General features: G+C 32.2%; 1 protein-coding gene across 1 annotated transcript in view; it reads right to left on the bottom strand.

Annotated features, from left to right (window-relative positions):
• Window positions 1-11,574: 11,574 nt before the first annotated feature.
• LOC123549848 (NXPE family member 1-like) overlaps window positions 11,575-25,351 on the bottom strand; it is a 72,792-nt gene continuing 59,015 nt past the window's right edge. The window contains exons 5-7 of the mRNA XM_045338287.2: window positions 19,057-19,325; window positions 18,447-18,637; window positions 11,575-15,421 (exon numbers count right to left, since the gene is read on the bottom strand). Coding sequence (XP_045194222.2) covers window positions 14,766-15,421; window positions 18,447-18,637; window positions 19,057-19,325 — 1,116 coding nt within the window. The 3' untranslated portion in view covers window positions 11,575-14,765. The remainder of the gene's footprint in view (window positions 15,422-18,446; window positions 18,638-19,056; window positions 19,326-25,351) is intronic.

The following is a 25,351-nucleotide window of genomic DNA, read 5'->3' as shown; positions in this document are numbered from 1 at the left end:
GGAAGAAGAGTATTGTAAGAAAATATTTAATGAAAACTTTAAAAAAAGAATTGAAAATGTCTAAAAAGATGAAGCTTTGTTAAAAAAAAATACAATAAACAAAGAAACACAATCCTCTTGTCATATTATGGAACAGATGGTCATTTTATTATAAAACAAATATGAAAATTTAAAAAAGAAATTGATGTTATTCCTAATAATATGGAAAGATGTATGGCATTTATGGTAGGTGATTTGATTTTTATAGTTTACAGTTTAGGTGTCAACCCTTGGATAACTTAGTAAAATATTCCAGAATTTAAGTACACATCTCAAAATTCTAAAAATGAAAAAAAAAAAGAATTATTAAAGACAAAAGGTATCTATCCGTATAAAGACGAGTTTTATTCAATTTTTGAACGAAACGCATATATCTGACAATGAATATGAGCATACTAAAATGTTTGGAATAAAGTTAAAATAAAAACAATGGTAGAATATCATGATCTATTTAAAAACTGAGGTATTACTTTTAGCTGATGTTTTTTTGTTAAAACTGACTGGAATTAATTTGGAGTTAATAACTGATATTGATATGTATCTTTTATTGAAAAGGGACTGAGAGGTGGAATAAGTTATATAGCTAATCGTTTCAGCAATGCAAACAATAAATATATGAGAAACTATAATCCAAAATTTAAATCTAAATACATTATATACCTTGACGCCAATTAACTTTACGGTTTGGCCATATGCCGACCTTTACCTTCTGGAAATCTTAAATTGTTCATTTTTAAACAAAAACAATGTAAGAAATTAATTGCTAAAGGTAAAACTAACTTTATAATTGAATGTGATCTTTAATATCCATAAGAATTACATGATCTTCACAATGATTATCTTTTTGCTCCTGAAAAGATACTCATTCAAGATCAATGGCTTTCAAATTATAGTAAAAATATTTAAAAGAAAAAGAATTTGAAATAGGAAAAAGTAATGTAAACAAATTAGTTCCAACTTTAATGAAAAAAAAACTACGTTGTTCATTTTAAACATCTTACACTATATGCACAATTAGGATTGAAAACTTTTGACGAACGTCCTTGGTTAAAAGGATATATTGATTTTAATACTCAAAAAAGATCTAAAGCAAAACGTTCTTCTCAAACTCATGAACAGCTCTGTATTCGGTAAGACGATGGAGAATTTACGCAAAAGAATCAATATTAAGTTAACACATGATAAAGATCTTTTACTGAAGTATATAACAAATTCTTCATTTGTTAGTTCAACAATGTTTAATACGAATTTGTTTGGTATTCTTAGAATAAAAGAAAGTTTATTATTAAACATACCTTGTTATGTTGGAATGTGCATTCTAGATTTATCAAAATATTTAATGTATGATTTTCATTATAATTACATTAAGAAAAAGTATAAAGGTTCAGCAAAGCTTTTATTCACTGACACTGATTCATTATGTTATGAAATAAATACTGCAGATGCATCTGATGATTTTTATGAAACTGAGAACTGTTTGATAATGGTGATTATAATAGTAATTCAAAATTCTATTTCGACAATAATATATAAGTAATTCAAAAATTCAAAGATGAGGCTGACGAAATTCCTATTGTTAAATTTATTGGATTAAGAAGTAAAATAATCATATTTATTAGAAAATACAGTAAACATTAAATAAATGCAAATGAATAAAAAAGCATGTTGTAAAGAAAACAATAGTGCATGAAAATTAAAAAATATACTTTGCTTAATTCAACCCAAAGTACTCAAGCCTTTAAAGTTATTCGTTTTGAAAAGCACAATCTTTTTAGTTATGTTATAAATAAAACTTCTTCATCATGTTATGACGATAAAAGATATATTCTTGATAACGTTATTAATACATTAGCTTACGGAGCGGACCTTGCTCAACTGACACCTGCCGCAGCTTCAGCTCCTTATGAGCTTTAGCTCAGTTCGGTTTGAAATTGATCAGGATAATTAATAGAAATAGGTTCATTATTTTTTTGTTATGTTTTACATTTTAACTTTGAAGAATTTTATTTTCTTTGTTTTATAATTCCAATTAGCTTCTCCTTTGTCTAATTTAATTGCATCTTTAAGAAAAATTAAAACGCAATCTTGTTTAATTGTTACATTATTACCATTTTGAACGAAACCTGGACTAGCATTACCTTCATTCCATTTAAGGTATACAGTAGCATCTTCTGTTGCATATATTAAAACAAAGGAGGTTTCCTTACTATTTGCCTTTCTATTTTATTTAATTTTTCATTTATATTATTGAATAGTCCCATTATATAAATAAATGGAAATAAACTAATTGACCAGATAGAATGTATCATAACTTCCTGGTCCTGTAATATATTGACTTCCTTTCGGTCCCAGATGAATACTAAATATCATTCCTTTCTCTAAATGAATTTCAATTGTTTTCTTGAAATGTGTTCCTGGCCATGCAGGTGTTTTATTTTCCTGTTCATTTATATGACTCAATCACCAGGCCCGCTCAACATTTAAAATAGATAGCATCAACATTATGAAAGGGGAGGGAATGGGCGGTAATGTTGACTTCAATTATGTAATCTCCATCTTCTTTGACTATAAATACACTCTCTTCCACTCCTTGGGAATCGAAATATTTATGATTTGTTTTAATATTTTTTTATAATCTGTAATCTTATTTAGCTCGTAATCGAAATAATTAAAAAAAAACTTTTTCTTGTAATTGTTCATCACCAATATCATATATTCTTCAGTATTATTTTTCCAAGATGACTTTTTACATCTAGATGTCTGTTATTCTAATAATCAAAAAGAAACACTTTACGTCTTACTTTTTCTATTTCTTCTTCTATTTCTTTATAACTTTTATAAAGTTTTGGAATTATTTCAACTAAATCATCAACTCGTTTTGTTGTGGCGGTATCAGTAGCAAACAAATTGTCAACAGTAATTTCCGTGCTAGCTAATTGTGTTTCTTGTTTTAAAAAATGCATTTTTTACTTTTGTAATTTCTTCAGCATTAGTGGAAATTACTTCAGCATTAGAAGTAATTAATTCTCCTTGTTTAACTGACTTTTCAACTACAAAGTCCAGTTCATTTTTATTTTCTTCAATATTAGTTTTAAATTCGTTGATATCTTTTTTGTAATATTTTTGTAAGTGTATTAGTTCTGCGTACTTTATATTGTGACGTGTGTCGACAGTACTTATCCAGTTTGAATTTGTTTCTTCAAATTTTCTGAGTTAGAATTGTCTTTTAATTCTTCATGTTTAATCATACAAGTTTTAATTTCTCGTATTGCTCGTATAACATTTTAAGATTGACTCTGAATACTTCGTTTAAGTTGTCATCTGCCAAATCAGATTTCTTTTCAATTTCTTCCATTGTATCAGACATAGCTTTCATTTCTTTTTCAAATTTACTATGTATCTCAATCATTATTTTTTTCATCGTTTTTTAAGTCTTTTAATGTCTTCAAGATTATCGTCTTCTAGTACACTTTGATTTTTTTTAAGCACAACCCGTCTTGAAACTGCGTCAACGGGTTTATCTGGATTTCCTTAATTAATTATTCCATTACTTCCCATATCTAATGGTCTATTCATTGTGTTATCAATTGCCTTATGTTTATAAAGATATGAGTCCATGTCCTTTTTCAGCTTTGTGAATAGTTTTCCAGTGGCATAATCAATCACTTAAATCAATATCAAATTTAACTTTAATTATACTGGCGGGTTCACCTATTTGTTTTACATCATTGAAAATTCCCATCCTTTATAATTCCTGTAAAGTTTTTTCTTTAAAACTTCCTTGGTTTGTCAACATATAAGAAATCATATTTTTGTTTTGTTGCATTAGCAAAAGAGTTGCAATCTATATTTTGTTCATTACAAATTATATTATTTTCCCTTTACCTGGACTTTCAAACAAAATATAATGTGAACAGTTAATTCGAATATCTTTCGGTGTGTTATATACTAAAATAAAGAAAAGTGGAAACTTCACAGATCGCTCAACACGACAAAAACGAAAATGTTGCAGGCTCGGTTTGATTGAGCCTGTTCATGGACGGTAGTGGAAATGCATGCTTAAGTCTGACTTAAAAAAATATAACAGAAACGTTTTTGTGACGTCCTTGAATAAAGTATTTTGTTATTTGATTTTGAAACGTTTTTCTTCACATATAAAATCATCAAGTATTACTACTTTTTGTTTTTCTTTAATGTATTTGTTTTTTCCTGATCCGGAAGATCCACATATTAACATTCTAAACCACGAATCTGGCATAAAAGGATAGAATTGCTTAAAGTTATCACATTTATCGCTTTTTGTGTGTTTTTTTTTTGTTTTTTGTTTGTTTATTTTTTGTATCATAATTTGGAATTGTCATTATATAATGACATTACATTATCTTACATTATCTTACATTCAGATATAATTGCAAGCAAAATTTAATGAAATAAGAATAAGAAAAATCTTAGTCGGACAAAAGGTAAGAGCTAAGTTAGATGGAACAATGAGAGAAAAAGTCAGAAAAGCTACTGGTCGAGAAATGTATAGTGAAATTTATAAACCAATTACAGAAGGAATAGAAAGTTTTTTTTAAAAAAAACATATCAAGAAAATTAAAAGCATTACCTGGAATCATAAAACAATTAGAATCACTCGGTGATGAAATAAAAGACATACAAACATATCAAGGTTTACCGCAGTTATTCCTAGAACCGCAACCAATTACATGTTTTCCCGAAGGATCTGAAGAATTGTTGAGGGAAATAAGAAAAAATACAAGGAAGAGAAAACTAAAGAAATAAGCAAAGAACCTACTGAAAAAGATTATAAAATAAAACACTGGAAGATTATGAAAAAGAATTGAGACAAGGCCAAAATAATCAGAAGAAGAATCAGAAGAAGAATTTGGGGCAAGGCCAAAAGAATTTAAAGTTAATTATAATAAAGATGTTGGTTAATCAAAAGACGTGTTTAACTTTTTTTACATCAAATTTAAAGATCCTGATAAAAATGATAAGGAAAGAAATAGAGGATATCATAGAAAATGCATATTACTGTCGAACTATATATCAGTGTTAACCACTCAATGCAGCCAATTTATCAGACCAACTGTATTAATAAAGTAAGATAAATCTATGTTGATACAAAAATTACACATTTCTTTCCTTCTTAAGGGTTTAAATTAGTTTGCTTGCAACTATCAAACTTTAACTCAGAACTGACTGAAATTTCACACAATACATGTTGCAAATCAGATGTACTTGCATACTCAAGTTTGATTACACTACAATAGGTTGACATGGAAAACATCCTTTTGAAAGGATCTTTAAGAAGGTGCTTTATTTCGCCTCAATGGCTCAATGGTAGTGTTTCCGCTTTCAGTACGGGATGTTAAGTGTGCGATTCCTGGCTTCGGTATACCAAAATCGTTAAAAGGGTACTGGTAGCTCCCTTACTTGGCACTTATAAATAAAGAGTTTTACTAGGATGTAATTCGGTCCAGAAAAGTACCTGTTACTTAATACCTGCATTATCGTACAGTAACCGTGTATCTTAAGTTGTTTATTAACGTTAAGTTAAATTTCCATTTGCTCGGTTTAGTAGTTATACATGGACATTTTTTAATTTGAAATTACAAGTGAGCAATAGGAGTGAGATTCATGCTGGGTTATACAATGTCTTGTTCTGGTCTTATCTTGTTCATATGCCATCATAGCACATTTGAAATGTTTTATCATAGAGCTTCAAATCAGACCGGACAAGACATAACTTAGAATATTTTACAATTACTTTGACCTTTAGACTTGGGTTGAATCCTTATTTCCAGAACGCATGTACCTTAACGTTTGCATCTATCAGTAGGTGTAGATTCTGATTACGGTCAGAGTTGTTATTCAGGTAACTAGAGAAACACTAAATGTCAGGTCAGGAGAAAGGTATGTTGGTAGCGTAGGTTTACTTTCAAATACAATTAAGGAGTAGGGGCGTGGATTTGGGTAAAGATGTGAATAAAGGAACTTTATGAAAGGTCATTTCTTACTGTTAAATGCTTGAAGTGCTGAATTGCACATATTAAGGTGGTGCGCAGGTTTCCTACGAAAATTTCGAAGTATGAGATATAAGACTGATATTAAGTCTGTATGTACTAATATATCCTGTCATTCATTTGGAGAAAAAAAGAAAATCGTTCCGACTCCACATTTCCTTTGAGAAGCGCCACCTAGCGGCACATGTATTTTTCAAGGGAAATCACCGTTTCTTCTTAATCGCATTAATTTTATTACAGTTTTTCAAACTCAGGAATATAGCTAAATTCAATGTTATTGTTTACATGTTGCTTTTTTATATTTTTTTATTTGGAAAATGCTTAAATAAAGAGATGTCCGTAGTAGGGGTAGGGAAAAATAGCGAAAATTAACAGTAACTTTAACACTTACATATACATAACTATTGATAAGGGTTTAGGATCCAGAAAGGAAGTACCCCTACCCCATGATCAAGTCTAGTGTTGTAAAAACGTTTCCTTTTGAACAGCTGTAAATATTTTTAGATTATTTTCAACGTCTAACAACTCGCTACCGAAAAGTGATAGAGGAAATTCTAGTTACTTCAAAAAGTATAATTCTCTGAGGTTTCAATATGGGACAGTAAAATAAATGATGTTCAATATCTTCAAAGAAGTATCCACAATTACATGTTTCCCTCTAATAGTTACTGGACAGATTGCCATGCAAACTATTACAGTTATTTCTTATTCGCGCGTGTAAAACCGAAAACAATGTCTGTTTCCAAACGAAAAATGCTTAGGTACTTGTGGCGCTCAAACATCGCTTTCATTTTTTATTTGAATATACATGTTTTCAATGAATTTGAATCGCGGACAGAAATATCAGGTGTATTCCATAATTCGGTAGCAGTAGAGATAAATGATTTAACCAAATTCTTAATTTTTCGACTGTCTGAAAGGGAAGCCCAATCTGCTTCTTTGATCAGAAAGTTGATTGAAACCGACATCGTTAAAACTGTTACTACGCGAGAGTCTTCATACTGTAATTGTTCTAACGATTTCTTTTCATATAATGTGCACCCGCATGTATGAGATGTAGATTTTATTTAAAATTGATCGTTTCAGTTTAAATTTTAATGCACGCATTGTACTTAGCATTTTAGAGGTTGATAAGGTTATATTTTCAATTTGCTCGTGCCATTTTAAATCTGTAGATAATGGTAAGCCTAAATGTTTATGATAATCTACAAAATCAAGAGAGGTGTCATTAAATAGAAGTGTTGGCTTATTACTTATATTTGTTCAGAAAAGCATGACTTCAGTTTTACTAGGATTGAAATTTACTATCCATTGTTTAGACCATTCATCAATGATTTGGAGATCACGGTTTAAAGACATTTCGATATAATGTGTGTCACTAGACGAAACATCCAATGAGCTGCCGTCTGCAAAGAGGAGTGTTAGACATGGAGTCCATTCAACATATATATAATAGAGTTCCGCTTAAGCCGGTGCTAGGGGGTGTAAGCGGTGTTGCACATTTCATTACCTCTCATGAACAGACTCGATCAAAGCGAGTCTGTTATTATTCTTCTCGGTTGTATTCTTTGCTTCCAAGGGTTCTTTTTAGAGATTTTATTAACTATCACAACAGCAATCTTTAAGTGCCGTGTGGCGGCTGTAAAAAGTCTCCCCGTACTTGGATTCAGTGTTGTTATATTTTCTAGTCCTTTGGGATCATGGAGTCCATTCAACATATGTGTAATAGAGTTCCGCTTAAACCGGTGCTAGGGGGCGTGAGAGGTGTTGCACATTTCATTACCTCTCATGAACAGACTCGATCAAACCGAGTCTGCTATTATTCTTCTCGGTTGTATTTTTTGCTTCCAACGGATCTTTTACAGATTTTATTAGTAGATGTTCGGCAATGTCATTTTCGAAGACGAAAAATAGAAGAGGCCCAAGGACGGAGCATTGGAGGAAAACCGGCATATATTTCAGATATTTCCGATAATTCAGAACCTACAAACACAGACTAATTTCTTTCAGAGAGATAGACATTGGTCCATTTTAACAGCTCATTATTAATGCCGTCTTGTCTAAGTTTAAAGATGAGACCACGGTGAGAAATTCTATGAAAAGCTTTAGAGAATAATACATGTTGACTGCTTTTTCCAAATGAGTCACATATTTGATGATATATGTCAATCAGCTTATAAGCAGTTGAATGACCTGGAAGAAATCCAGACTGTAATGGATAAATTAAATTATTTGAATGTAAGTGATTGAAAACGTGTTTGAATATTACCATTATCATCACCTACATAGCATTACCTACACAACTAATAAGTAATTCTTCACACTCGTCTCAGAACTCATTGCAGCACCTTAAAGGAACATCTATTTTCAAAAAACATAATCAACAGTCCTCTATGTGAATGTGGCCAAACCGGAAGTACTCACCATTACTTCTTTGATTGTCATTTCTATCGCCAACAACGCACTGTACTCTTAAATCACATTCTAAACCTTACCACACCTTCTCTGTCTACACTTTTATTTGGAGACCCAAACCTCTCGGATGATTCAAATAGTGAAATCTTCGCACATGTCCATAATTACATCAGAACAACCAAGCGTTTTGATACATAGCATTCCTCTTTATATATATTATATAATACAATAAATTATTAATTATTGGATATTATGTATCATCTTGCTCACTTTTTCCATGCTGATAATTTTAGAACCAACCGCACTTCCAGCTCGTTACGTGACCATATCTCTATATTTCTCTACCTCTATCTCCGCCACGCTCTCATTTCTACCCTTTTTACTTCCTTCATATATCTCTTAGTCATAAACCAATGCAAAATATACTTACTGTTTCTAAGCACGTTTAAATATATGCAGTTACTACATTACCATTTTAAAACAAACAATATGAGATAAATAGTTGTCTAGCTTTGGTAATGTATTATTGATATGCATGTTTCATTTGCACGTTTTCCATAGTTTATAAATACTTTATTTTCTAAGTTATCAGCTATCCCTGCTATTTATAAGGAAAGAGTTTCTAAATAAGCTTAGCTTCCTACTCAATCCTTGATTTGTGTAAATATATGTTTGCTGTATACCTGCTTGAAAATAAATATTGTTTAAACCAACTAATAAGTGAGATCGGTCGATAGTTCGAAAGTTAATTTTTATTTCCCTTTTTGAAAAGTGGCACAGCATTTGCAAATTTCCAGATATTTAAATAAACACCTTCATGAAGAGACCTATTAAACAAAATAGTTGATGGATAACTAATACTGAATCGAGTTTCATTTAATATTTTATGACTGATTTCATCTGGTCCGACAGCTTTATTTGTTGGTAGCGATGAGAGTATATCTATTATCTCTTGACTGTTTATAATGAACTATGTTAAAACATTTTTTTGATTTATTAACTCATGTTGGAAGTTTTGATATTGAAGTGAAATATCCATTTAAACAATTAACATTTTCCTTATCAGTAGTATAATAGTTTTCATTGTTTTTATTTTTTGAGTCAACGATTATTGTTGGCATTGAGTTTAAGGCATTTTTTATGAGTAATTTTACAGTTTTCCAGTATTATTTTGGATTATTCATGTTTGATTCTTCTAACGAAAATTCTAGATTATTGAAAATTTGTTCTTTAGCATGTATTTTTTTGAAGTTATTTACCTTATTTCGCAGTCATTCCAATCCGATGTCAAATTAATTCTAATGTTCTACTTATTTCTGAATCATACCAAGGTTTGTTTTTAGGTCGATAATCACTAGACGCGTGTGAATACATTGTTTTCTGCCAAATTAAAAAATAATTTTGTAAAAGAGTTACACGTTTCGGAACGGAATTTAAAGTTGGACACGACCAGTTTGTATTCTGTATAAGATTATTCAATCAATTCCACGATCATAAATCCATACGCGTCTTTTATATATTTTACATGATTCTTGTGTATGTCTAATGTATACATAGGTTCCGTGATGATCGCTTATATCACGTGGTGTTTGGAATATTCCTGAATGATAAAGTTGGATATTGTCAATAACAGCTAAATGGTCTATTAATGTTGAAGAGTTTTCAGTAATTCGAGTCGGTTCATTAAAAATATTTCGTAGATCACTAAGTAATAAAATATCTTTTAATTTATGATTATTCAAATTTAATTTGTCTTCGCCTAATTATCCTACTAAAATGACTTTATCAAATATTCTAGACTATTTTATAGATGGATATTCATTTTATTCCAAAATTCGACCAGTGCGTTTGGCTGCAAGAACCTATTTGCAAAATGGATCTATAAAGATGAAAAGCGAACACCAACTAACAGTCCGTGTATATTGGTATATATTGGGTCCATAAAAAGCTACAGAGCGTGAATTACTGGTATAACTTAATTTCATAAAAATATTTTTAATAAAACTAAAAATTCATATGGTACTTTTTAGATTTACATTCATTTCAATGACGCATACATATCTTCTCCTTTCTGACTTTCAACATTTTATCTGCGTAATAGTCTGCCAATATATCGAGAAAATGTGACTTCTGATGGCAGTTTTTGTTAATGCTCGGATATAAGTATAAAAGTGTTCCTTAGGATCGAACATGACATTTAAAAGGGGCTGTCGCCTTCTAGGGTCCCTAATTACAGTACAATGGTGTCAAATGTCAAATAAGTGCTTTTACAAATAAATTATGCCACTATGCATTCGTTTTATTTTCATTTACCATCTACATTGGTTTAAATATTGTGTCTCAACGCCCTTTAGTATTTTGTAAATAAAACTGATGAAAATATATAATAAATATATAATATATATATAATACTATATAGAATAATATATCTGGGAAAAATGGTATACGATGGCAAAGTGTGTTTTACTTGTCATATTTGCTAATCTTTATATGTGGATGAACTAGAGAAATATTTTTGGAACTGTCCTATCCAAGTGTTATTTCAATGTAATTTCAAGGTCACAGACATATCAAGGTCACAACTGAACTTTTAAAAATGACTTCTATGTTATAAAAGGTAGCAAATAGTGCGTAATAATATACTCAACAACTGTTCTAACTCCTGACTTGATTTATTCCCGTCATCGCCAAATTTTGACCGATTTGAATGACACAATGTTAAAGGATTATTTTATAATGATATAACATAAAAACGATCATAGCTTGATGTAAATTCATTCAACTGTAAGGGTAACAATAAGGTAACCCTTAAATTAAAAGTCACATAAATCACAGTAGTACACTTTGATCCTATTAATGCTATAAAATTCAAATTATTATATTCTGAATGTTCAACTCTAATGGAACATCCGTCTATATTTTCAATATGAAAATGTTAATTTTCATCAGGTTTATAACGTCATTAATGACTACACATTAATGATAAAATTGTTTAATACCGCAGGTTGCAGTACTTACCGCATACAGACCAGCACCAAGTTGCATTCATTCTGTGACATTTATTTGGGATAGGTGGGGGTGTCTTGTTTGAACGAATGTACGCACAATTGATAGCGCCTATTTAATTGAAATGGTCATTAAACAATGTATCCAATTTTCATTTCATCTTTCCATTTTCATTGAAATCTGTCAAAATTTGTTAGAGATAAAAACAAAAGTCAGGGTTAGAAAATTTGTTTGAGTTAGAAAAATTGTTGAGCATATAATTATAAAATGACACTGCAAATGCATTTCTTGCATTTCAGGCAGCAATAAAATTTGAATTTAAGCTTTGTACTGACTATAAAAAGAATATTTTCATATTGTACACCTTTTGAAAAACGTGTGCGAAAGAAAAAATATGACTGGTTTTGTGGAAGAATACTACAGCTGAAAATGAATTACATATAAATGTATAAAGTTCTCATTATATAGTTAAAATCATGTATACAAACAAGTATTTTAGCTCAATCAGTATGGCGTAGATCTAAGGATCGCTGGGTCGTGAGTTTGCAGTTACTTGCGGGGAAATAGCTACTACTTTCAGCGACTTCAGAACACTGACTAGGCTAATTGGTCGCCGTTAAATGACTGAAATACTGTTGAAAGTAACATATATAATATAATATGGAATCCTTCTCCAGCCCCTAAAATAATTTTAAATCTGGTATTGATTCATTACATGGTATATATTTATGTTAATTTGTCCACACGGGTGGTGGTTAAATAGAACCAATTTAGAAGAATAATGGAAATACTGGTCATATCATAGGTGTACACAGTACATGTACGGCCATAAACTAAACGAAACAGATCTGTAGGATTTCAACCAGTTAATATATACAATATTCCCTTGATATTCTGTAATATATTTCTTTTTTTTTTGTTACTATCGGTCAGTCATATAATCATCATATTTTGTGTATTTGCAATTAAGTAGCACATTTCAAGAACTAGATTTTCTCTCACCGACGCTCTTAATGCGATATTTACATCATTTTATTCTGTAAATACAGCACGCCATTTCTGTTTCGATTTTTTTTCATCTTTGGCTTTGCTTCTATACTCTTACTTCCTGATCAAAACAAATGATGAAAACGAATCAGATCGTAACAATTTACAGATCGGACACTAGATTTCAGACAGGATGTCCTTGATAAAATTGTGAAAACAAAGCTTGTGTCTTGACACCGAAACATTAGTCATTCATATGTTTTACAAATAAAATGTAAAAATAAGGGTACATATATAAAACATCAGAAGGTTGATTTATAATCTTTTATAATAGTAACATTGAGGCTCATTCAGCGAGGTATTTTCATGATTACTGACAGATGATAGTTCAGCTAATCAAAATGATGAAATATGGTGGTTCGATAGTTACCAAGAGATATACAACGCGAAAAAATAACTCCCTGCAGAATGAGAAGAGCATGAAGAAGGGATTTGAAATTCAAAACTATGGGTTTATAATAAATATTGAATATGTCAGGCTTAGATGTAAAGCTTACGAAGTGTTATGGCGTTAATTCATTTTTTTATATATGGGTAAGAAGTTATTTCTGTATAAGTGTAGTTCATTCTAGCATCCCGCACTGAATAAAATTGACAATATATTTATTTTTACACGTTTAAGGCTACAATAGCGTAAGCTCACATTTGTCTATCTTATAACATCAGTAGATTCCTTTGTGATACATAGGTAAGTTGCTCTACTGGGTTTTATCACCAACCAATCTCTCGGAAATCTAAAGGTTTTGTAACAGGAAAATAAACATGCTTTGCTCCTATATTCACAGTCATAAAGATCATACTAATATCATTCGATATACTTTCAAATTCACTGACAATTATCAAGCCTTTTTGAACTTATGACATCTATAGAACAAAAATAAACAAATAGTTACAAAATTTTAGATATTGGAAACACTGGAAGAGCGGATACCAGTTCTTATAATAGCCTAATGTTAAAGTGCAAGAAATATTTTTACCTGATTCAAAAATATGAAAAGTACCATTTTCATGCCAATGGAATGAGAAACAAAATAAATAAAAAATAAACACACAAAAATATAACATTTGCGGTTATATGACATTTATATTTACACTTAGGTAGTATTTCTAGATGCCTACACATTCATGAAATTGCTACAGCACAAGCGTAAACCACTTGAATAGAGTTTTGATTGACAGCATAGATCATTATAGGTAATGCTTGCGAGAATTTGCACATCTCGCAAACAGACTTAATCAAACCGATTTTGCTATTTTTACGTCCTTGAGTTATATGCTTCCGAAAGGAACTTTAGATCTGTCACAATATGTTTGCTAGAGCTCGACGGACAAGCAAAATGTTTTCGAGATATCAGTAGTACAGGCAAACGTGAAATATACTTTATGCAGCCCTGACGCTGAGTTCGGGTCAGAAGTAGTATATGTTTGTAATTGGATAATCCGAATTCGAGCAAACGAAGTTTGACTGTACTAGTCTTTATTAAATACGCGCCATAGATTTTTTTCTACCTGTACTGTTCAAACAGACAATCATACAGGTAACCAACCAGCCTTTATGGAAATTGTTAGTCTGAAAACGGAAGTTTTAGAAACACGAGAAAGATAATTTTCATAAATGAACAAAATATCAGAACATACGAACAGTTAAGCTTATTCTTTAGAAATAACCTTCGTTGTTTTAAATTTTGCCAGTCTCAAATGCAATAAATCTATTAGAAGTAATTTATTTTACTTTTCAGATTCATAATTGTCACAAAAAATACAAGTTTGTATCAGAATGTAGGAAAAACGGCAAAAATCTGAAGTTTATAACAAAAATGCACTTACAGACCTTTGACCTTGTGCTGTGACCTTACTATGACCCTTAGAAGGCGACAGCCCCCCTGAAAAGTTTTCAATTTTTATAAAGTTAACAATGAACATGGCTGTCGGGCATTAACAGAAAATGCCATCAAAGGCAATTTCTAGGCCTCTTTTTGGATATATAGGCAGACTATACTTAACAACAATGCTACAACATCAACGTTCGTCAGGATCGTGACTAGATTTCTGTAACAGTATTTATCGATTCCATTCGATTATCTTTATTTGTCTTATGAATCTCACCGGGCTGAGCTACTTCACGGCTGCAGCGTGAAATCTATCTGCCAGAAACGTTTTCTTTCTGAACGATTTAACGGTCCGTCAAATTTCACGCTACACCGGTCTCATCGTTTCGTAATAATATTTTTATTTGCAAAGATAGCTAAACAACTGATCTACCATTGCACTTACAATAAAACGATCTGGGTGCATAGTCGCTGAAGCAACTGAATTGGTCGCGTCTTTATTGTCCAAGACAATAACCTTATCATACAACCCATTAAATGTCACAAATAAAATTTGCGTAAAAACATATCCCAAAAAATCGTACAACCCAGGGCTCTGCAGTGTAAATGTATGAGGCATCTTGATGAATATTTTTACTTTGTTATTTCTTTGTAAAAGTTTCTCTATACTAGCACGAATTATTCGCATCTTATTCCTAAAATGTTCAAAATGAATCGATCTGATGTGCGCAAAAATATGAAATACAAATATTGCCTCTTCATTTGATGATATTAAGTCAAGTTGTTTTGATATCGATATCAGGGTATATTTCGGGTCCATCCAGTTAAGACCAACATGAAAAGGTTGACAGTGCAATCCTATTTTGACAGTAAAATTATTGCTTTCAATTCTGCAGCCAGCAGGTCTTTTCCATTTTTTGTCTGTCCATTTTTCTGTAAACTGTATGCAGGCATATTGCTCACGAATATAAGTGTACCACTGCCTTGTTGTGGAGTCTCCTATAAGGTAAAGTATTTTGTTTCTCATGCATTCCTGAATGTTGGCGTTATTTAAACCTAAAAAAAAAATAAAACAAAACAGATACAATTATGCAAAAATAGAGAACACAACACAGCACCAATGACGCAAAATTCTAGATTTGATATGGATGACAACATGACGGATGTGTACTAATGACTACATTGGATCTGTATAAACTTACATAGACGACAAGGACAAAATGGATGAAGAAACACAATGGGACACCGCTTCTGAATTGCTTAACCATCTCGAAGTGTTAAGTATTAAAACTTCACACCTTCTACAAGAGTTTTGCTTATATTGACTGCCCGTTTGAATCATAAATAAAATCTGTAAAAAGATTCATTGGAAGAAAGAATGCAACACCAAGATAATTAATAGCAGATTCGGTTTTATTGAGTCTGTTCATGAGAGGTAAACACCTCTCACGTCCCCTAGCATTAAGTTCATTTATTAATAGTATTCTGCACAAATCTGCGCAAGGGGACATATAGAGTATTACACATTTCGTAACCATTCATTCAAAGACTCGATGAAACAGGTCCATAATAGATAAACTAGCATTTGGTTCCCAATAGGGAGTATTGTCGAGCCCAATATATATAGACACACCACCTCCATGGCTTAATGGTTTCTGCCAGTTAAAGCAAAAACAACAAAAAAAAAACAAACAAAAAAAAAAACAAACAAAAAACAAGCCAAATACAAGGATTAATATCCAACAGGGAAAGCTACATCCTAAATACTCAGACTCCAAAACGTTAACCCAGCACGCAAACGCGCATGCGAACGCCATGCGAACGCGCACACGACCAACACACTCACACACACAAACACACACACACAAACACACACACATACAGAGTGGGGACCCGACATGGAATGGTCAGTAAAAAAACACCACTAGGGAGCTTAAACCTGTTTATGGTGTACCTAACTTCATTCTTACCTCTACCATGTATTAAAATCATAGGACAATGTAAATAAAAGTTAGACCTTGACATTTGAGATGTGGACCTTAGTCCTTTACCGATACTATGCTTCATTTAGGTAATCATCTAAACCAAAAATTACCAACGCTTGTCAGATCTGTGGCCTAGACAGTATCTTATATAATATTTGACTCTTTAGCATGACCTTTATATAAATATAGAGGCCATTGGTTTGCACTCCACAGCCCGTCTCATTGACGAAAGCAAAACTGTCAGATAAAACCAGATTGTTAGCTGCATATGACAATCTGCCCCTTATTGAGGCAAATATTCATTAATATTGCTCTGAGCATTTCAACTTTATGCCCAGGACATACTCATGAAGACCTTCGATCACAATGTGCAACTAACATTTCAGAGAGGAGCATGTGGATTGCGCAAGACACTCATTGAGGCGGCGAACATTTATACCTAACAAAACATAAGATGACTACATGCATGTCAAAGATCCGGAACGGGCAAGCTCTAAACTGACGTTTGATGTAACCTTGACATTTGATATTGTTGTCTGTAGTTAACGACAGAAACTTCCTTGAGGCATAATTTATGCAAAATTGCACTAATTATAATGCTTTGTGCGTGTCCAAGCTAATGCTAAGGAAAAGCCTAGTAGATGCATGCACTAACGCGCTTATGTGCATACACCGTACAAACTTTTTGACAACAAACATTAAACCACATTCAGTTTACCTTGTTTTTATCTAAACTGAATTAATCACGATAAAATTTATTGTCGAAGAATATTGATAGCTTCGGCTTAAGTAATCATAACGCCACATATTAGTTTATAGTGCGCATAGAAGATACACGAATGTCATCGAGAAACGTGACTACTTGAACCATTTAAATAAGTTAAGCGACGAAATATCTTCTCAAATACCGGCAAAAATAAGGCCAACATTATGCGTCCGTTGTGGAGTCGAAAGAAGTCCCAATCTAGTACCTTTAATATTTCCTTTCCATTTTTATTTTTCCTGATGCTTTAATTACACTCTCTTAATGTGCTAACTTTCTAGATGAAACAAAATTAAATCAAATTATGGGATTGATTGCATGGGCAGAAGTTAATGTACAACCATCTAAGTGTCACAGACAACAAACTTGTATTTCACTGCAGGTATTTATCTAATTATTTTTCATCTTGGGATAAAACCGCCCTGGAAAGTACGTATACGAACAATGATGTCCCTTAGGTTAAGTACAAACAGAAGGATTTATTGTAGCGAAGAAGGCGAAAACATGTGATTTAAGAAAAAACTGAAACGTTATATCTTTCATAAACAAAATAAAAGAAAAAAAAACCAGAATATATCAGGTTTAAGTGTACCTGTATCAACATTATTTACGTTATATTTATTGAGTATGATTGAGAATACAGCTGATACTTTCCCTTTAAAATAGAACTTCAATTGCATCATGAGTATTCCTTATAAACATTGTCTTTGCAATGTATAGACTAGACGACTGTTTGATATAAAACCATTATTTTCATTCAGATTATGATTTGTGGTTTATCTTTAAAATCAACTTTTAACAACATTTAAATTTTTTCGTATATCTATTTAGAAATGTATTCAAGGGACAAAGACGTCCATTTCATAATATTAGATTCATATATGAAATTTAACTTTTATTTTATTTCAATTGTGAAACAGTCTGTCTTGTCATATATATTTTGATTTTAATGTATCTTTTATGTAGATATTATATAGATATTTCCACCATCTGAATCAAGCGTCAAGTTTTGAAACTGCGTATTGTTTGAAAAGTATTCTCTCTATTATCCTGTGTTTGGTCAAATAGAAAAAAGCATAGGGGGAGGGGTATTATTTATTTTGACGTTTAAATGCATTTAAGCTAAATAGATAACTAGCAATGCAAATCTTATATTCATATCGTTCGTTGATGATAACGTTTCTAATATTACATTGAATTAGCTTGCCCTTAAATCAGAGTAACAACTTGTCAAAAGTAAAGTGTTGAGAAATTCAAAATGCATATAAAAGCGTCCTCCTTTCTGGCTAAGAGAGAGCTTTGACTTTAAGTTTAATTTTATGTCTAAGGTTACCTTTGCAATGTGTGAGCTTCCAACGGCCTTGGAAGAAATATCCAGTAGTATATTTTTTGTACCAAAGTTTACTTGATTTGTATTTGGCGCATGGAATGCTTGGTTGATAATATTGCAAAATTTCTCTTCCCTGATTCTGTTTAGGTTTCTTCACTGTTACGTTAATGACACTGGTAAAACCTTGGTGAGATCTGAAAGAAAGGAAAGGTTTTACGTAATATAAGAAAAAATGCAAGAGGTAAATTCATTCGAATTACAGCTTTAGATTATGTCAATATGACCCTACAGGAATCACAGTACATTCAAAAGTATGTATATTTACTTTGTATTTCATTTTGCTCTGCTATGATATTACTTTTTATAGCCATTTATAGCCAAGTACTATTCTTTTAATGTATTGATTTTTTTTTACATGTATAGATATCAATCAGTTCTAACCAAGAAACTCATTGCCATTGAGAAAAGAAGATTAAACAATCTGACAACTCAGACCAAGCCTTTTTAACTACTGCTAAAACAAAAATAACATATTTCATCAACTTATGAGTAACTACTTTAAATAAGGTTCTTAATTGGTTCATACTTCTGTAGCCAACTAAAGTCAATATACCTGTAATCTAGTAGCTCCTTTTCGCATTTACTGAGAAAAGAAGGCAATTTCGAAGGTAAACTTTTCACGAATTTCCAGTCACTACATTGTAATTTCGGATTCTGCGGTTTTCCACAGTACCACGGCATATCTGAATTTAACCTTGTGAAATTACATGCATCCTTGTATTTGGTACAAGCAAGTAAATGATTCACATCGGGATGGCACAGAGCATCTTCAGTGTAGTTCTGAAATTTGTACCTCGCCAGAATATTTTTGACGGAAACTACCTGATAAGAATAAAAGTTATATTTATACACAACTATATGAATCTGAATCACTTGTTTGAATTTAATAAGCATTAACTTTGAGCTGAATAACTGTAATACCTGTATTTTACGTAAAATAGGAATGATTAATATCCAACAGGGTAAGCCAAGTTCCAAACCACAACCTCTCTAATCTTACAAAACATAGCTCGATTATTTTTCTTTTATTGTTTTGGCATGCAAAAAAAAAAACAACTAGGAACAACCCCCACTGTTCTGCTATAAGTTATGACTGTTCCAAGGCGGCGCACCTATTTTCATATATATTTTATATGTAATGTAAATTGTTTGATTTAGACTTAAGCTCCAAGCTGGTTTTGTTTGGTGTTCTATTGTCTACGTTGGTTTGAAGTTTGTCAATGTCCGTTTGGTCTCCTTTAAGTTTATGTGTATGCAGTTTTTTAGTGTGATCGCGAGCTGTTTAGTGTAGGTAATGATTTTCTCAGCTAGTTTCATTTTAGTTGCTGTCAATTATGAGACTGTTTGCAATTTACAAAATTAACATATACTACGATGTAGAAAATTTAAACAAACGTAAGATTTTACTTTTCGATACCATACTTGCCGGTGATGAAAAACATAATAAAATGATATCCTAAAGAAATTAGATTATAATAACTTTTATAGTACTCAGAAGTTTGGAAATCCTTTTAGGGAGTTCATCACAATATTTTCTGCGCAGCTCAATTGCGCAGCAAGCGATAACCACTGTGAAGTTCAGGATTCGCCGCCGAAAGTGCATAATTGTCGGATATGCAGGGCACTCGCGCAAAAATATATTTTGTTCTGACAATATAGGTCGTGCATCCATATTTTACCTTTAAAAGTGATGGTGTTTTATTGGAGGAGTAGTCGTAGGAAGTGCTCGAATCAAATAAAATGCGGCCAGCCAATTTGAAAGTAAACTATTTCGTCCAGTAATGTTGCAGCCGACTCCAAATCAAATTAAACTCCAGAAAATCATAACGTAGGTCTATCTTCTTCAAATTCAGATGTGACTTCCTAAAAATGTTGTTATACTTTTTTGTGCCCCATCCAGCATTTCACGTAGTAAGAATAAAGTTATGGCCCTTGACATTCAAATTGTACATAAAGTGTCTAAACATTTGTGTCGCATATACCTCAAAATTATATGCGCCATGAGTCATGAAACCACACAAGAATTAAATTCAGCATGCGAAGTAGTGCACCAGTGCTTTTATTTGAGGTTTCACTCAGTAAAAACAGATTTATGTCCCTTGACGCGGTCAAATATATACGTGAATGGCATGTGAAAGCTGGTGTAGCACGTTTCTCAAAAAGTATTTGACCTAGAGGCATGCAACCTTAAAGGAGCATTATTCCGCATGTGAGTAAGAAAAATAGTTATGAAACTGATTATAACATTGTGCAATCTGTTTTGTAAGAAAAAAATATGTTCATAATTTTAGGTGGGTGGGGCAATGAAAAAATATATTTGTAGGTGGAGTTGATATTTTTTATTATTTCTTGAAAACAAGCACGGGTTGATATTATTTTTTTGGTTAAGATTTTTTTGCCTTAGTTCTAGCTTACATAATGTAAAATTTGGTAACATTCTGTCCGCTAGATTTTTCATATTATTAAGAAATACTTAGAAGAACGGGTACCTTTCATTTTTTTTAACTTGTCGTACATCAGTCTATAAATATGCAAAGTGACAAACAATTCTGTCCGCTAGAAATAATTGTGAAAAACATCTTTAACATTAGAATAATTTAAGTTGCATTGCACTGCCATAGATCTTAATACAGGAGGATCAATGTGTTAGTCAAAACATGAATATAATGAGATAAGAAATAACACACCTGTGTATACAGTAATGTCTCTACAAATATGACATTACTCTTTATTCAGGTCAAGGGTCAGTTTGCGACAAGATGATCTAACCGGGGGCAGAATTTATTAGAATAATTTAACACTCAGTACAATATTTACAAATTCATTTATATGAATGAATATTTACAATTACAAAATGAAGAATTAATAAAAAGAAAGGAAAAAAATGTAAAGTTCAATGTCTATAAGAGTTTACAATTACAATGGTTTCAGTCCGATATCCCTAATAAAGTTTCACAGATGTCACAATTACTAGCACGTAGAAGAATAGCACAAGGTATAATACTGGCCCATCAAATCGCTAAGAAGTTAACCCTAACCATAACCCCATTCTGTCTCCTATATCCGGTTTGTGTATCACTGAGCTATCGCAGTCGGGTACAACGATCAACAGCTTTGCGCTTTGCGCTTAAGGCAGAACCATGGGACGTAGTTCCTCAGCTTTGGGAAATAATATCCAAGATGGACAAACAAACCACGGGTATATCACTTCCGGGTCGTGACATCACAAGGAAATATCTCGTCTGGCGAAGAAGCTGAAATATATAATATATGGTAAGCACTATAGCAAATACAAATAAAAGCACCAACTGCTGTGTTGGGTTCGGGCCATATCTCTGCAGGCTACTATAAATAATACGTTCTAGCAAAACAACAAAGTATACGCGCTATTAGATTCATACGTCACTTGAATACAATACGTCACTTAGTATTTCTATCAATCCGCAAGTAAATTACTTACTAACTAATTTCAGTTAAAATATCATAAAGATATCAGAAGATAATGATGGAAATTTATAGATGCAGGTATTATTTAAAACAAAAAATAACGTAATGCAATAATAGATACGACAATTCTGTATTATCGACTACCTTGTAAAAGACGAACAATTGATATTATGCAACACACGGTCACAAAATATCTTTGCACTGCAAGGAAATATCAAACATGCGATACCATACTAGTCAACCATATATTTAAAGTATATCACACAATACAATAATATGACAAGATGGTCGAAACCATACAGACAATTTAACACTTATTACAATATTTGCAATTATTTACAGAAAATAATTACTTACAGTGAATAGAAAAGAATACTAAATAGAAGAAAAGAATATGTAAAGCTTAATGTCTCTAATGCTGTGTTGAAGATGTGTTTGAGTCATTGATTTCTAATATAGTTTCATAGTGACGTTTTACATATGTTTCAGTTTCACATAAAACATGTGTAGCACGTTAAAAATTAACGCTATTCAAAATACTGTCCCATCAAATCGCGAAGAAGTTGACCTCTTTCTGACTTCCCATATCCGGTATTTGTATCCCTGAGCTACCCCAGTCGTTTACAAAGATCAACAGCTTGGCAGTTAAGGCACTACCATGGGACGTAGACCCACAGCGCTGGGAATTCACATTCAGGCGAGATAAGAAAACCACGTGTATCTCACTTCCGGCTCGTTAAAAATCACCAAGAAAATATCGTCTGGTTGAAGAATGTCGATCGAGCAAATATTATTTATTCACAGAATAGAATAGAAAAACATAGTGTCATCAGTCGGTAATGTGGTGTGCGCTAACTGTTCTAAAACATGAAAGGCATTTTATGCGAACAAATTGACATTTACTACAAAAACTCAAAAATGTACAAAAAAAAAAAGAAAAAATATATGCAATACCTGTTTTCATACTACAGACACTTTGAGGCCCGTATATTAGTATGTAATAAACACAATACAATGCAGTACTGGCATTTTATAATTTTCAACGATAAAAAAAAGTACGGTTTATATTAAAAGTACTTACTAAAACTAACTGTAACATGTACTCAATTTTCAATCTAAATTTCACATAAAACAGATGATTGAAAGATCCTAGATTCCTTTTTCGGAATAAATAATTTACAAAAGTCAGGAAAAAATACTAAATTAACCTGACAAATCGAAACCAGCTAATAGCTTGCCGAAAAGTAAACCTTTTTTACGAATAAACTAACATTTGCTTCATGAAATCAAAATTTAAAAGTAATACAAAAATGTAACTAATAAATTTCATACCTCGATCGATCAAAATAAATTTCTACAAAAAAAAAAAAACTGGAGTGACGATCTTCCGTCGGGCATATGGTATGCACTAAGCATAAACGGTCAATTTGTTTGATTCTGTTCAGCCAAATATTGAATTTTGAACGTGAATCACGACAGAGTCGTGATACTGACTATTTACCCGCAAAAGTAAATTGGACATTTTTAGACTCATTACAGTGGTTTAGGGGATAAAAACATAAATTGCTGAAGTGTAATAACTTTTCACTTTCTTATTACTGAACCAAATGTAATGGAATTTACCAAATGCAAAAAGTCATGAATACATTGGAAGTGTATGCGTGAAATCTGACAGTTACCGCAATAACTCGAAAATTTGCAAAAGAAAAGATGATGCAAAAAAAAAAAAAAAATAAAAAGAAAAATATCAAACAGGGAATGCCACGCACCAAAAACGTAGCCTCTCCAAAACGAAACCCCCAGCACGCTGACGCGTGCACCACACACACGTACACACACACATACCCAAAGCCAACACATAAGGACAAAACGAACAACACACACGCACACAAAGCCAACACATAAGACGAAACGAACAAACAAAGGAACACAGTGGGGCACCGCCTTGGAATGGTCAGTGGCAAAAACACCACTGGGGAGCTTAAACCGGTTTATGGTGCACCTACCCTCACTCTTACCCCCACCATGTTCCAAAGACATGGGACAGTGTAAATAAAAGTAATCCCCTCCAGGTGAATCTCTGACACACGTAATGGAAACAAAAAGGCATGGCATGTAAACCACAAAAATGCTCGTGTATAAATATATAAAAAACAAACCTTAAGAACCAAAAACGTATGTACTCAATGCCTTTTCAGAAGACAGAGCAACAAGAGAAACACCCTTAAGGGCCCGACGAAACAGGCCAGAAGACAAATATCAAAACAGTTCAGTCCTGGTAGGATTTAAAAACTGCTTATCATAGAGTCCTCCCCCTCTTCCGTCAGACGCAATCAAAGAGGGAAGCGTATTGTCCAACTGTAAACGGGTTGAACACTAAACATGCGGTATGTCTCAAAACAGTTGGGTCGTAACCTCTTTTAATAAAACGTTTGATAATCTTTCCAAATACATTTGGAAAATTACCGTGACCCAAGATCTTACGAAGTTTGTAAACCACATCCCCATAAAAAAACGGGTTTAGAAATACCTTCACGCAGAAGTGTCTTTAAAATACTATTGAATTTTAAAACTAAATCAGAATTACGATAATAAAATTTAGCAAAATATTTACGCAATTTGTAATAACGGTAGCCTTGCTGAAGAAGTTTACCTGTAATATATTGATTACGTTCATTGAAATGCTTGACATGACTACACGCTCTGGCAAACCGAATTAATTGAGAAATATATACCCGATAAGATGTAGCCTGAGGTACATCCCCATCCAAATTGGGAAAATTTACAATACTAAAATTAAAATCATCCCTCTTGTCATAAATTTTGGTATGTATAAAATTGTCATAAATAGAGAGATGTAAATCTAAAAATGAAGCATCAGTATCCGAATTGTTAGTTTTAATTAACTGAAGCTCCCTAGGATAAATAGTACCCACCAATTGATCAAACAACGGATTATCCATATTAAGAATATCATCTAGATAGCGTGATGTATTATTAAATGCCGTTATAATATCTGCCTGCGTATCTGGAGAGAGGCTCAACATAAAGTCTCTTTTATAACAATATAAAAACAAATCTGCGACAAGGGGTGCACAATTTGTTCCCATGGGAATACCAACAACTTGTCTAAAAACTGCATTCCCAAACCTGATGTAAATGTTGTTCAATAAAAAGGAAAGGGCTTTACAAACTTCGTCACAGGTCCACATTGTATAATGTCTAATAATATTGTTAGTAAAAAAAGCTTTATCAAAAATGCAAGCAGTAAATGTAGCATTCTCTCTGGCAAAAGTCTTTTGAATTAGGGCAGTTAATTTGTCATTTATTAATATATGTGGTAAAGTGGTATACAAAGTAGAAAAATCGTATGTACTGACTGTAGATACCTTGTAATTATT

Source organism: Mercenaria mercenaria, chromosome 6 (genome assembly GCF_021730395.1).
Source record: "Mercenaria mercenaria strain notata chromosome 6, MADL_Memer_1, whole genome shotgun sequence".
Classification (NCBI taxonomy): Eukaryota; Metazoa; Mollusca; class Bivalvia; order Venerida; family Veneridae; genus Mercenaria; species Mercenaria mercenaria.
The sequence above is the reverse complement of the archived record's forward strand: the minus strand, read 5'-3'. Positions and strand labels throughout refer to the sequence as shown.